The 13567-nt window shown below is 51.3% G+C and overlaps 6 protein-coding genes across 6 annotated transcripts; all 6 read left to right on the top strand.

The window, feature by feature from the left end:
• Positions 1-113: 113 nt before the first annotated feature.
• Positions 114-1231, top strand: HO173_000554 (uncharacterized protein; the record flags this gene model as incomplete). Its single annotated transcript, XM_037302503.1, has 2 exons — positions 114-335; positions 392-1231. The coding sequence occupies 2 exons, from the start codon at positions 114-116 to the stop codon at positions 1229-1231; spliced, it is 1062 nt and encodes a 353-aa protein (XP_037171082.1).
• A 2176-nt stretch (positions 1232-3407) lies between these two features.
• HO173_000555 (uncharacterized protein) lies at positions 3408-4247 on the top strand (the record flags this gene model as incomplete). The annotated part of the gene is made up of 2 exons (XM_037302504.1): positions 3408-3708; positions 3847-4247. The coding sequence occupies 2 exons, from the start codon at positions 3408-3410 to the stop codon at positions 4245-4247; spliced, it is 702 nt and encodes a 233-aa protein (XP_037171083.1).
• Positions 4248-4776: 529 nt separating this feature from the next.
• HO173_000556 (uncharacterized protein) lies at positions 4777-5676 on the top strand (the record flags this gene model as incomplete). The annotated part of the gene is made up of 3 exons (XM_037302505.1): positions 4777-4794; positions 4949-5214; positions 5322-5676. The coding sequence occupies 3 exons, from the start codon at positions 4777-4779 to the stop codon at positions 5674-5676; spliced, it is 639 nt and encodes a 212-aa protein (XP_037171084.1).
• Positions 5677-6863: 1187 nt separating this feature from the next.
• Positions 6864-8008, top strand: HO173_000557 (uncharacterized protein; the record flags this gene model as incomplete). Its single annotated transcript, XM_037302506.1, has 2 exons — positions 6864-7618; positions 7801-8008. 2 exons carry the CDS (start codon positions 6864-6866, stop codon positions 8006-8008), a joined length of 963 nt encoding a protein of 320 aa, XP_037171085.1.
• A 473-nt stretch (positions 8009-8481) lies between these two features.
• Positions 8482-9068, top strand: HO173_000558 (uncharacterized protein; the record flags this gene model as incomplete). Its single annotated transcript, XM_037302507.1, has 2 exons — positions 8482-8696; positions 8756-9068. 2 exons carry the CDS (start codon positions 8482-8484, stop codon positions 9066-9068), a joined length of 528 nt encoding a protein of 175 aa, XP_037171086.1.
• Positions 9069-9141: 73 nt separating this feature from the next.
• On the top strand, positions 9142-13467 carry HO173_000559 (uncharacterized protein; the record flags this gene model as incomplete). Its single annotated transcript, XM_037302508.1, has 5 exons — positions 9142-9377; positions 9452-10196; positions 12467-12681; positions 12735-12918; positions 12973-13467. The coding sequence occupies 5 exons, from the start codon at positions 9142-9144 to the stop codon at positions 13465-13467; spliced, it is 1875 nt and encodes a 624-aa protein (XP_037171087.1).
• Between the last annotated feature and the right edge of the window lie 100 nt (positions 13468-13567).

The raw sequence follows: 13567 nt of genomic DNA on the forward strand, positions 1-13567 counted from the left end.
CAGGATGGCTCTTTACGGGCTTCCTGCTCGTGCTTATATAAAAATATTACGGTAACTGGTGGTCTTCTCCCTGTCAAAAGTCGAACGTTTGCTGATACCCATCCAGCTCCGTCATGGCCGCACTGGTGGACAACAGGTCCATCAAAGACACCCACGACCGCGACTCGCGTCGCGCCACGCCCAAGCTCAAGCCTGAGTTCAATGGCGAGTCGTTCTCAGGAACTTTGAGAACGACAACGGTGGTAGTCGAAGGACTACTAATCGAAGGGGCCGAGGGGTGGGTTGAGGAGAGACGGTTGGTGCCCGGGAGAGAGGTCGGCCTCCATGGCGTGCACGTAAGCAATAGACTATGAAGATCCTAGTTTCTTGCTTACACTAAGAAAGCATGCAGGCGTGGTTGCCCAAGTGCCAGACAGAATGGTTACTCCGAGGATGCTCGGAGAGGAGTCTGGAGAGGAACCTTTTTCTCTGCATCGGCTGGGTATCTCATCGAGCCGCTGCCAGACATGGCATCGTCAAAGAAGGATGCCGGGCTGCTAGCAACGGTCGTATGATTGGCTTTTTCCGTCAACAAGCATGCTTTGGGTTCTCGCCAACGCCAAAGACTGGAACATACGAGTATCCAGACTCACAGTACCATGGCATCCAGAGCTCTCATGAACCTCAACACGGAGACTGTGTCTCTCGTCAACCTCTGTATACTCCGGAAGGTCCACATCCATCTGCAGCCTCCATTGTCGCTCTTACCAGCAAACAATTACCAACCCAGGCCTACTCACCAGAATCAGAATGGAGTCGAACCATCCATACTCGCAGAATCTCAATGCTGCCAACCAACCCGACTCACAACAAGCCAGCCCTGATGATCAACAGAAGGGTTTCGGCGCCATGGAACATCGACAGACGCATTTTCAGATCAGGCTTTTCCATTACACATGATCCTCTGTATATCCTGGTGCGGTCACCATCAACGACCCTTTCCTGCCGCATACCGATTTGCATACACAGTACACTGGCATTGGCACCAACTCTTTTTGGTCGCACGTCGGCTTTCAAAACCAGCAAAGTGGCGAATATCATCGATCTCGTTCGCTCACTGCGGGTGGAGCAGATCCTAACTTTGACCGTCGTGATAAGGACTCGGACAGCCAATCTTGGACTCCAGATCCACGATGGCACCGCTGGACTATTGGAGTTGCTGGTGGGAGTGGTTTTGACATCGAGCGTCTAGGTTTTCCCCGGCTCTAGATTGGCGGTGAAGATCGATCTTGAGGCACCAGAAGGTGGCTGAGTGTATATAACATTTCTTAGGAGAAACAGTGTCTCAAACGAAAATGATCGCTCTTGCTGATGTGCTCAATCGATGGGCGCGCGTCTGATCGCACTGGTTCTGCTGACAATACACAGGTGAAACTAACAGTCTTCAGAGCCTGTCGTCCTGAGCATCCGAGACGTTAAAAGGCTCCTTCTTCTCAACAAATCCCGCAAGTCTTCGCCAGCGACTATGACTGCACAGGGAAGAAGAGCCAGAATATGATTGCGACATGATCCAACACTCCCCTACCTCGAAGCTTTCCAGGCGTCCTGTTGACAGTCGAAAGCCATCCCTGCTCTCGATTGCCCAGAGCTCAGTGATCCTTCTTTTTTCGAAGATGGAGGTAAGCGAGAGGAACGTACGAGTACTCTTCAAAATCTTGTCTTGTAAGTTTTACCAGTGTTCTTCCCAGTGTTCACAGTGTTTGATAGTAACATCTTCCAGCGAGCAGGTTTTCGTTACGAAGATTTCCTATGAGACAATCGAAACCCTGAGGTTTTCCCAGCGATGGTTTGCTGGTCCGCTAGCGTTGCGACATTGTTTGGAGGTAAGCTAGTTCCAAGCTCCATCTCGCATTTCCTCATTGCCGATTCTTGGGGTTTCTTGGCTTGAGCTGTGCAATAGAAATCAGACATCATTCCGCGATTTGGTGTGCGCACACTCGATACAGATGTGCCAAAGGATCCGTTCAAGTCAAACTGCTAACTCAAAGGAACATGTAGGACGAAAATTCCTCTGCCTGGGAAGGCATTATAATATCTCGAAGACATCCTGCCACCAAGTATGAGCTGTTAGCCACTCTTCCCGAACAGGTCTCAAGCAATGGTACTTCTAGCACCTTCACGCTACCTCTCAGATTCTTGGACCTAACCTAATAGAGAAAAGGCGTCGAACTTTCGGCCTCAGCTCCTCCATCACGCCCAATTATTTCGTCTTAGGGGCATCTTTTCAAAGCCCGGTCAATATCTTCTTTCTACCTTCTTTTTAGCCTTTTGATTTGAGGGAGTCGTGCCCATAGAGTGGCACAAGGCTCTTATCTCAATACAAATATATATGCCTCAAAGGCGCAGGAGGCATGCTCAAAGCCGCAACAACTGGCATTAGAGCCGGTCAAATCCAGCGGAGATCGCTCCCACGACAGGAAACGCGTTCAACCTTCGATACTGGCGTATTGACTGATAGGCTCGTCGTGCATCCAAGGTAATGGCAATCAAAGCCAGGCCTCCGCAAAAAACCCTTTGACTAACGTCTTCTAGACGCAGCCACATGATTCCGTCTCGATCCTCGTGACCTCTCATGCACAGCAGCAGATCACCCTCGCGAGACAATGAATAGAATCATCCCTCGGCAGTTCCCGGCAGATCAATGTCACAGAATTGTGCATGCCTGATGGGCAAATCCTGGCAACCCGAAATTCCAGCAGGGCGTGGCTTGACGGCATCCTATCATCCAAACCACACTCCTATAGCCGCAGCGAGAATAGTGGAGGATCTCCATTTTTCGTCCAAGACATCGCCATGCAGAGGAGCCCCACTGCCCTCGAGCCGCAGATACAGCCCGCTTCCGGCTCAGCGATCGTCTTATCCAGCCGCGCCAGGGGATGTGTGGGATGAGGAGGATCTCATGAGGTTTTCAATGACGAAGCAGCCCTGATAACTGATGCCTCGTAAGTACAGTCCCGGTGGATCGTTGCAAGAACATCTTCTCATTGATGGACGCTGATAGACGATGCTAGCTACGAATCTGCCAGACGCTCGCACTGTTGGAAAATCACTTATAGGAAATTCACCGTAAGGGTCTGCTCAACACAGCTCTGCCTTCGCGCGATCGATCAGCTATCATTGTGAGCGCCGCCAAAGCCAAGGCAGTTGACCACGGACGAACACATGATTATCTCGACAGCGTATCCATAATCAGCCTAGCATTGCAACTATACTGCGTGCTAAATATATACCCCCTATCCTGCAGCGAGGAGAACGAAGACTCGGACGACGGAAGAGAGCAAGGGCAACCTGGTCACGGCACCTATGCCCGGCCACGAGAAAATTATTCCATCGCAAGGAAGGGAAGTTGACATCATGCAAGAGCGCGAATGGAAAACAACCCGTCTGTGGAGCTAGCCAGACTCGTTGGTGTCGTCATTGGAATCTGCGGCCGCAAGAGGGCCCTGCTGCGGTCTCCTAAGCCGCCACGAGTTCTTGGATGTATGGTCAGCAGTCATCGCGTCAGCCTTCCTCGCGAAGGTCATACGCGAGTCAAGATGTTCGCAATCCTCATGCCAGGGTACTTGTATGCCTTGCCTCTCAAACGCTCAGCAAGTTACAAGGGCCAGGAACGCCAGACTGTCTCCACAACAGCATTGTGGCCAGCGCTCGGCATTCGAACAACAACTTGTAATTCATCCTCGTGCGTCAGTACGACTGCAACATCAACAGCCTTCGCATGTGAACACTACAGCCCTTGAATCGATTATCGTCTCGCAGTCATGAATGATCAGCCAAAATGGTAAGTGTGCTAAGCAGAAAGGGCAGTCCTACAAACCTATATCGAAGTCAGCCATCTACACAAAGAGACTCAGCAGCCTCCTTCTCATCTTCAACAAAGCCATTTATCTCGAGCTGTGGAAAGTCGACAAGGTCGACTTTCGCAACACATCCCACAGAACAATGACTCTTCCTCAAAATATTCTCCGATACGGAAGAACGCTCACTCACCAACACCGTATTTGCCCTCAAAAACCCCCAATGGCGATCAACCTTCGAAAGCTACTAATGAGAAAATACTCATTGCTCAGAGGTTCAAGCTAGACTTGGAAGCTGCTCACGCCGACGAAGCGGCTTCGCAGTCTCTTAGCCCGCTAGGTCTTGTCCCAGGCTATCCAGATTCGAAGAGGCATACTCAAACAATATCAAGGTCCTGCTGGCAGACTTGATGGCCCCGCGGGCATTGAGATCATTGATCGTGTGGTCGTGTCCGATGAACAGTGGGCCGGGCTCTAGCTTGAATCCTGCACGGCCACTCTCAAATATGCGCTCATGGCAAGCCCCCAGGTCAACGTCGAGCGTGTCCCCGAGTCAACCTCAACTGCAAAAGTGAGAAACTAGCTAGAGTCACCTTACGCAAAAGACTAGACCCTACTGTCAGATTCATGCTACCAAGGATAGCCCCAAGGAATGAATGTTTCAAGATGAGAGCTGAGCACATGGCATCAAGGAATTGCTTATGCGAAAGAAAGTAAAGAGCACGAAAACTGAGAAAGGGCTGCATGCAGCAACAAAAATTGACAAAATTAGCATGTGGGAAAATGGAAAGCGCCAACCCTTCCCTTTATATAAAAATATTCGATCTCATGAAACGCATGGAGGATCGAACAGGGTTCAAGGCGAGGGCTGTTGCATGGTAGCCAAGGATGGGGCCAAGCGTTCGGTGTTGGAGCATCGGTCCCATATATCGGTAATTCAATGGGACCAGTCGACGAGGTACGGCCGGAAGATATCCGGGGTTGAGCTTGGAGGCATTCGATCCCATTCGCTTCCAAGATCGCTACCACATCGTCTTCGACAACCAGCGTTCAGCCTGTTGGATATTCATCGTACCGATTTATCTGCTAACGTCGCGCATAGAGCGGTCCAGATCGGCACGATTGCTGGCGGTGAAACGGACAACACTGACAACAACGACAGTGACAATGATGACACTGATAACAAAATCCTCACCCCACCCAGCCCCAATACCGATGTCGAGCATGCAGGAAGGGTTGACAATCCAATGGACCATGGTTTTCGAGCCACCACCGTCGGCCAAGAAGAGCAAACATCCAATCATCTGCCGGAGGCACCGCCTGTCCGGGACTATCGCGATGCCAATGGCATCGACCATGGTTACGCCATGAGGGAGGCGTTGCTCAACCCTCGGCCGGATCCCTGGGCCTTAATCTGAGGCAATACCCACTGGTGAATACTTGAACACTTCTAAACAACCGTACAGAGGACGCTGATGCCTGTAGAAACCCTGCCTCTGCCACCCGCATTATCCTTTCGAACGATACAAAGCAAAGCAACAAGGACAATCTACCAAACGAAGGGGGTAGTGGCTGGGGTCTCAATGGATATTCTCCGCTGGATACATGGTCCACTCCATCCTCTCAGCCTTCATTTCATTTGTCATTGGTTCCAAAGGGAGGAACATACTGCTTACGGAGCGACTCCAAAATCCAGCAGACTGTAGGCCCCATCACCGTCACCCACGAGACAGAGCAAACAGCCACTCCACCGTTCCGCGAGTATCGAGGCAGCAGTTGCTTAGACCTGCTCCGGATCCCAAAGATGTCAGGGTACTTCCTGCCTCCCTCAACCACCTGATCGCCGGTTTCGCTGAACCGACCGTGTGTGATGCCAATTTTCGTTGCTAGCATCTCTGGGGAACGGCTGTTCTCTGAACCAAGCATGAGGATTGATATTCGCAGACAGGGGCCGCGACGCCTTCGCATCATCATGAAAATGGTACGGACAACGGGCATAGGTCGATGGAGAGAACAGAAACCACCTCCAAACCTCCTTTTCAGACAGAGAGCAACTATGGTATCTGGACCGAAATCGCCCGTTTTAAGCTTGCCACAGGCTCTAGTCTCTGAATCCGAAGGAATTCTGTCCCGGTCCTGCAGCCTCAGCCTCTCTGTCGGACAGCCAACATGTCTCATGTACTACGGCGGGATCTACCTAGGCGCAGAGTTGCTCGTGGTTGAAGATGGCTCCCGCAAGCAACGAAGAGCAGTTCAAGTTCCTGATAAGCTGCATCCGTTACACGCATCGAAACCGACTTCAAAATGAAGGGATGCAAAGCTGAGACTCGATTTCGTCGATCGTGAACAAATGCTGATGAGGACTGAAGTGGACTGCGTTCTATATTCTCCGATGGTGATGAGAGACAGTTGGCCGTGTGGATGAGGCAATGGGTTTGTTGTAAGCATCGTCGTGGACGCATACTGAAGTATATAAGCAAGAGACAGAATATTCTTGAGCTTTCACTCGTTTCCACTCCACTGAGCCGCACGTGATGACCGTAGATTCCGCGGTCAAGTCCTGCTGACCAAAGACCAGTTGAAGCGATCCAGACTTTTGACCGCCGTCTTGGGCTAGACGTTAACAGGCATCCGTTATAAAAATACATATCGCGACTTCTCTTCGGTATGAACCCCTTCTGTTAGATGTTCATATGGCGAGCTGACTACGAATGCAGTCGATGATCGACCGGTGCGTTTTTGGCCGTCGTCACCGCTGACTACAGAGAGTCGCCGTTCAACTTTCGTCCCCCTGGTAAGAGCCTCCTTCCGCAGTCATGTTAGAAATATGCTCAATGGAAAATGCGATACTGGACCGCGACTAACGTGCAATAGTCCTGTCGAGCACGAGACGGAAGATGGCCGTTCGTTGAAGCGTTCCCGGGCTTGGGCTCCGGACGTGACACGCAGCATTTTGGGTGAGCCTCCAGTGAAGGTGGTCCGCAACCAACAGCAGACGACATCCAACAGGCACGAGATCAAGGACAAATGCGGTCTTCATATACATTACCCTCGGTTTTCAAGATCTGCATGTTAGGGGCCCCTTCTCTCGACCTAGCCGAAGAGGCGAGACACAACCGGCCGATTGCCATCGAAATGGCTGCCATACCATACCCTCCTCGGCGTATATCGCGCTTCAATGACGAGCAAAAGGGCGAAGACTTCCTGACTTACGTAGCCCAAGAGACCATTGCGAAGAAGAGTGCTCAGACCCTTTGCGAGGTCGAGTGGATCATGGCCAAGAAGACAATCGAACATTGTCAAAAGCAAATCCAGGCTTGGGTGGAGACTTGCAGCGGCAATTGTTCAGCTTTGGTCATTGAACCAGAGGAAACAGTGGATACACCGGTCGAAGGTCCCAAGCCGTACATTGAGCTCCGAGCCAACCGAGACATCGACTCCGGAGATCTGGTACTGTCCGAGCAGACGATCTCCAATGTGGCTACCAGTATCCCAGAGGAGGTGGAGGCGAAAAGACGTGCCGGTAGATACAATGATCACTATTGTAATGGTTGCGCGTCTCTACTAGCTGTCCCTTTACAATGTCCCAGCCTGTTTGTGAGAAACCGGACGCCTACCAACTCGGAGGTGCCGCCAGCGACTCCATCTTCGTCCTTACCTACCCTCCCGTCTCAGAATTCTAATCATACCACTCAACGCAACCACAGCAAAAAAGCCGATGTCGCGGAGATTCCTCTACACCCGTCAAGCAGTCACAACTTTCTATACTACAAATATATAGCGTAGGTGCGCTCCTACCAAAACCCTCAGCATCTCTATCGAGGCAGCAAAGAAGACGTCGTCGGAGAGTTGAAGGCTTGGGTTGTTGAGCGTCGCAAGGCTCACAACAACTTCGATACGGACACAATCTGGGAGATGTTGCTGGATACGGTTCCGGCTCGCACAAGAACTCACCGTCTCCCAGAAATGAGCCAGAGCGCGAGTCGAAGACCGAACTCCAGTACCCGGGCTCGCCCAGTTATTCACCACCCGCTTCGCCATCGGTCTCGATCGATGCTCTCCTCAAGCCTTTCACTGTTTCTTCAATCAAAGCCGAAGAACACTTTCCAGCTTCCCCTGGGACTCCTAAATGGAAAATCGACCTCAGCGAACGCAAATGTTTCATGTCCTGAATTCCCTTCGACAGGTCTTCAACCAACCGAGTCGCTGTATGGAATAGATGCACCATAGCCTTACGACGCTCATCACCTACCCCAAGACCGGCCTCACAATACAAGATCCCATCTGTGACCCATGCGTGACTACCTCGTTCGCACCGATCACGCTTACTGCGTCTGCCAGCCGCTAGGATCAGCGAGGGCGAGCAGGGACGGAACGATCATGGGCTTGATGGAGCTGCGTAACGTGATGGATGGGAAGCTGCGTGCGTTGTTGGGCAGCGGGCGGTCCGGAAAGAGCAATGAGCCTGATACCAAGGGATATTTGATGGTGAGAGGAAAGTGGGCTCCCCTGGATAGATTCAAGAATGAAACTCTCCCGCAATTGTGGCTAGACAGATGAATAACCTTGGTCGCAACCGGAATCTCTGGAGAAAAGGATACAGAGACGCTTCTAGCCTTTTTCCTCTCGGCCAATTTTCAACACCATGGTCTCTGCTGGCCACATATGCCTCAGACCGAGAGAACTCAAACCGATGCCGGCGTCTGTCTGTACGTTCCTCAGGACTATGGACCAAGGCTTCAATACTGGAGCGGAGCTGGAGACCTTGGAGGACAATGCAGGTGTCACCCAACGACGAACTGAACTCAGAGGAAGAGATGCCATAGGTGCAGGTCGAGGTGGTGGAGGGAAAGCCAAAAGGTAATCATCCTGCTGAATACTCAAACAATTGGTTCTCATCTTTCTGACTAGTGACACAGAACACGCAGGGTCAAGTTGCAGACTGTACCACTGGTTCAGCCTATCACTCGCGTCCGGTTTCCGAAAGAGCATCCTACCGCTCAAACCGACGTACCTCGCCACCAACCAGTTCGCGTCCGGTTTCCGAAAGGGCAATCGACGTACCTCGCCACCAACCAGTTCGCGTCCGGTTTCCGAAAGGGCAATCGACGTACCTCGCCACCAACCAGTCCCCATACTGAAGACAGTCTTAGCTGCGAAGCCAGCGAAAGGGAACACTACCATACCAAGCGTATGCGCCGAATGAAAGTACCAGAGTCTTGGCTGCGATAGGCGGAGATAAAGGGTCTTTTTGGTGTAAGAGACTGTCGCAGTAAACATCAGACCTGCCGTCAGTCCATGCATCATGAGGATCTGTCCGACGCTTTTCAGCCTGCCCATCTACCAGTGGGCATATTATATAAAAAAATACTACCTCGAAGGCACTACCAACCTCGCGTCGCCCAAGGCGTCCAAGCGCGCCGATGCTGTGGTCATCTTTGGTGAGGAATCAGAGGACGAAGCGGTCGTTGATGCAAACGCAGTCGTAACGGCAGAAGATTCAGATTACGCAGAAGTCCACATGCCGTCCCGGAAGGCGCCGTTCCACAGGGTGGAGACCAAGGAAACAGGCGTCCACTCAACACCATCTCGTTGATGCATCAACATTGGTATAGAGGCACCGTTACGCAGGCTGCAGACCAAGGAAACAGGCGTCCTTCTAATATCATACCGCCGATTCATCAACATTGGTATAGAGGCGGTTCATCTACCTCAAATGAATCCCACAAGGATTCAGACCTCTCATCTCAGCTTTGTACCAACCAAACGCTGCAAGCCTCAGGTTCCGTGCGATGCGCTACTTGTGACGAGTCTTACGTCCACACTGCGCACCCTCCACCCCAATACCAAGCCACACAGCAGTCAAGAGCAATGGATGACGCCATAAAAGAGAAGCTCCGCCTCGCCACCCTTCACAACGGAGAGCTCCTTCGCATCGGCAAGACCCAAGGGCAGGAACGCGAACACATTGCTCGAACCCAGGCCCAAGCACGCGAGCACCGCAAACTTACGCACGACGCAATTCACGACGGAGCCATTGCCCGCCAAAAGGCACTGAACGAGGAAAACTATGAGCACCGCGAACGGCTACTCAAGCTAGAGCGTCAGTATGCGTCCCATGAGACAGCGGTTGAGCCCAGAGAATCGGTCCCAGAATCTGAGAATGTGCCAGAAGATTCCGATCGGTCTGGAGGAGGTGGAACAGAAGATAACGAGTCGGTGGAAGCGTTTGTCTTGCCGCAAGATGATCTGCGGGTGGAATGTGCCACGGATGGCAAAGTTAGTCGAGATTTCGGGTCTGGATGTTCTTTCACCCATGTCCATTACGAACATCCTCCAGTACGGTCCGATTGGCAAGAAGTATGTCCTGGAAGCTTTACAGTTATATCATAGAGAAATATACCAGTGCCGCTTCGCAAGTATAGCAGCAGCACATAGCTGTCAAGAGTCGCACAAACCCCTTGCCCGCGCTATTCTAGCTGGACGGGCGGCTCCACCATGTGTCAGGCTGATGGCAACGTATGCAGAGCGCACCACCTCCAAATAGTGCACTCGAGAACCCTAAAGCTCGAAGACTGCGGCGATGTTCGAAACAGCTAGCTCTGTGGGACTGTTCTGGACGATACCGTTGAGAGGTGAAAGGAAGTACGATCCATGATAGAAGGGAAATCAAACCCACGCCGAACCATTTGGGGTGTCTTTATTTTCCACAACAGTTGCCCTAGCTAGCCTCTTTTGGTGCCCTCGCCCTCTTTCTTGGTCTCTTCGCTCCCACCCAAACAACCTTCTCCCGACTCATTATCGTCAACCTCGCTCCAAACTAGACCGCGTTTTCAAATGTGTTTTGCTCCTTGCCGCAAAGCATCAGCAGATGCAGGGGCCAAGGATGGGAGGGAGGGTCGGCGCACATGAGCGGGAGTGAGAGGAGGAAGGAGAACATGTTGAGGGCGAAGGTCGTTGAGGACTCGCGTTCTATGATGCGAAGTCTGTAGCTAATTCGTCGCTCCAGCTTTTAGTGCTGTCTGAAGGTGTTTTGGATTCTGGTTTTTACATTCTCATTGTCTGTCAATGTTAGCTATAATATTAGTATACACGTTAGTATGGAATTGAATGATGTCTTAGTCCATCACCATGCTCCTCGTGTAACCGTGACAAATGCTCGAGGCCGAGCTTGCTCTGTTGAAGTTGATGTTGGTGGTGAGGAGACGAGGAGATGATTGGGTGGAAATAGCTGACTTGCTTGGCGCCAAGCGACTGCCGCCTAAATCTGCTCGCTGCTCATAGCTCTCTCTCTTTCATTGTGTACTCATTGGTTTCCATCAGCTTGAGCTGTGTTTCTGGTAGCCTACCGAGCCTGCGAAGAGCTAATGACAGGCATTGGTTGACTGCTATATTTGATGCGTGGCTAAGATGGTACTCCCAGGCTTAGAGCACCATAATCTCACTCCTGGTTGATAGCAACACGATGAACAATCAAGAACGCCAATGCCGAAGCTGTCGAGCTCAGACTTGACAGATGGACAGCAAATCTCGTTCTCACTCGCAATAAGTCTAACCACAGAGCCGTGGCCGTCTCAATCATGACTTGTTCATGAACGAGGCAGCACAACGCTCGGATTACAAAGAGCCTTTGATTCGATTATGCATGCATGCTTGCAGAGCGTTCGCCTTCTCGGAGTAATACGCATGGCCCATGAATTGTCTTTGATGGTGTCATTACGAGACTTTTAGAGACGCTATTGCTTTCCAGACACTATTGACCCAATGAGAGTTGATATTGGGTCCAGAGCTCGCTGCGGCTATCCCAAGTACGAGAAGAGGTTGGATAATTAAGCGATCATAATTACGCTCAGAACGAAGCAGGTCCAGTGGGGTCAGAGCCACGATCTCCAAGTTTCTTTCCGTTCTCATGTCAAATTGCTCCCTTCGATTATCACTATGACCCCGGTTTCCCTCCCCTTCATTCAGAATTGGACAGGAGTTCCTCTCGCCGCGAAAAACTGGGAATACTTCTCCGTCAGCGTGGGATTTGATGCGCAGAAGCCTACTTCATTGCTTTTTCTTTACCATAGACAAAGCGTGTTTGATTCAGATCGTCGTTTCTACTATAGCAGACGGTTAGCACTGAAACCTCAGTAATTCGGGGACGGAAAGATTGCGCTAGACCAGATTCGGACTCGGATGTTCTGCTATCCCGCCAAGACCAGGGTGGCGGGTCAACGTCCATCAGCTCGCTGTACATCCAACATTGCGATGTGACGTCTTCCGTGTAATCAATATATCATGGCTTAGGACGCAGGCATATATATGGGGGTATGGTTTCCACGTCTTCTCACTTTCTTTCGCTCATACTCCTTGTCCTTTCCAGTTTCAAGAGCGACAGGAGTTGCGGATCAATAGGTCTCATTAATAAACATCTCGAAACATCTTTCTTTGGTACCTTTCGCAAGAATGCATCTCTCAAGCGATCTCTTCCTGAACGCCTCAAAGCTATCGCCTGTCCCTGTCAGCGAAGCAGACACGCAATTGAACGAGAAGTTGTTAGGCATGACTGTGAAAGGACCTCGCTGGTGGGAGGTGAGAGAACTGTTCATGATAATCTTTCACGCTGTTGCTAATCACGGCTGCAGGTTGGTGCTCCGAAATTCCGCGAGTTGATGAGGAACAGTGAGACAGCGCTACCTGGTCCTGTCCTTCTACCCCAAGCGAAGCCGTTTTTGATTCCGTCGCGAGAGAAAGGGAGGGCACTGAGCTGCCGACTTGTCATGCCCGAGCATGGCCGGCAGGTGAAGGGTGTTTTTATGCATATCCACGGAGGCGGATGGGTCTTAATGGACATTGATTAGTAGGCGTGCTTCGTGGTGAAACAAGTCCGAGATCCTTTACTAACCTCAACAGCCAAGACTCTTTCCCACAATACCTTGCCAACGTAGTAGATCTTGCCGTGGTCTCGATTGGATACCGACTAGCACCCGAGCATCCTTTTCCTGAGGGTCCGGAAGACTGCTATGATGCCGCGGAATGGCTTGTCGATAGTTCAGAAGCCCGTTTTGGCGCTCCTTTGACGTTTGCAGGTGGTGAAGTAAACCGGCCCTATTGCACATCTTGCTCACGAAATCCTACTGACCACATCAAGTCTGCTGGCGCCCACCTCACCATACTCTCCGCTCTTCATCTCCTGGAGGCTCGCCCAAATTTCCGCTTCCGCGGTCTCATTCCTAGTTTCGGGCCCTACGATCTGTCTATGCCCCCTCCCATGCACCACCTCGACCACCCGCAGCCCATATTAACCAAAGAAATGCGAGCCCACTTTGTGGATGCCTTTCTCCCCAACACTAAGCCTGAAGAACGCCGACATCCTTCAGTATCCCCCTTCTATGCCGATTTGAAATGCTATGGAGATGAGGACAGGCTGCCGCCTGTTCTTTTCGAGTGTGGGACGGAGGATTGTTTGTTGGAGGATACGGTGTTGATGGCAGTGAGGTGGCAGATGGCGGGTGGGGAGGCGGTGGTTAAATTTTATTCTGGAGCACCGCATGGATTTCTGGCGTTCCCGCCAGAGATGGTGAAGAGTACGAGGAAGGGATTGGAGGCTATTGGAGAGTTTATGAGGACGAAGATCGGAGAGTAGAGGGTCAGGAGGGCGCAAGTAAGTGAAATTGTATCTCTCGCATGTCCACTATACCATTCTAGTATATTCTAGAATTGTTTAGTGGTCATTGTCAATGATG

This window comes from Letharia columbiana, assembly GCF_014066305.1.
Source record: "Letharia columbiana isolate WasteWater2 chromosome Unknown Sc0000000_s0, whole genome shotgun sequence".
Taxonomy (NCBI): Eukaryota; Fungi; Ascomycota; class Lecanoromycetes; order Lecanorales; family Parmeliaceae; genus Letharia; species Letharia columbiana.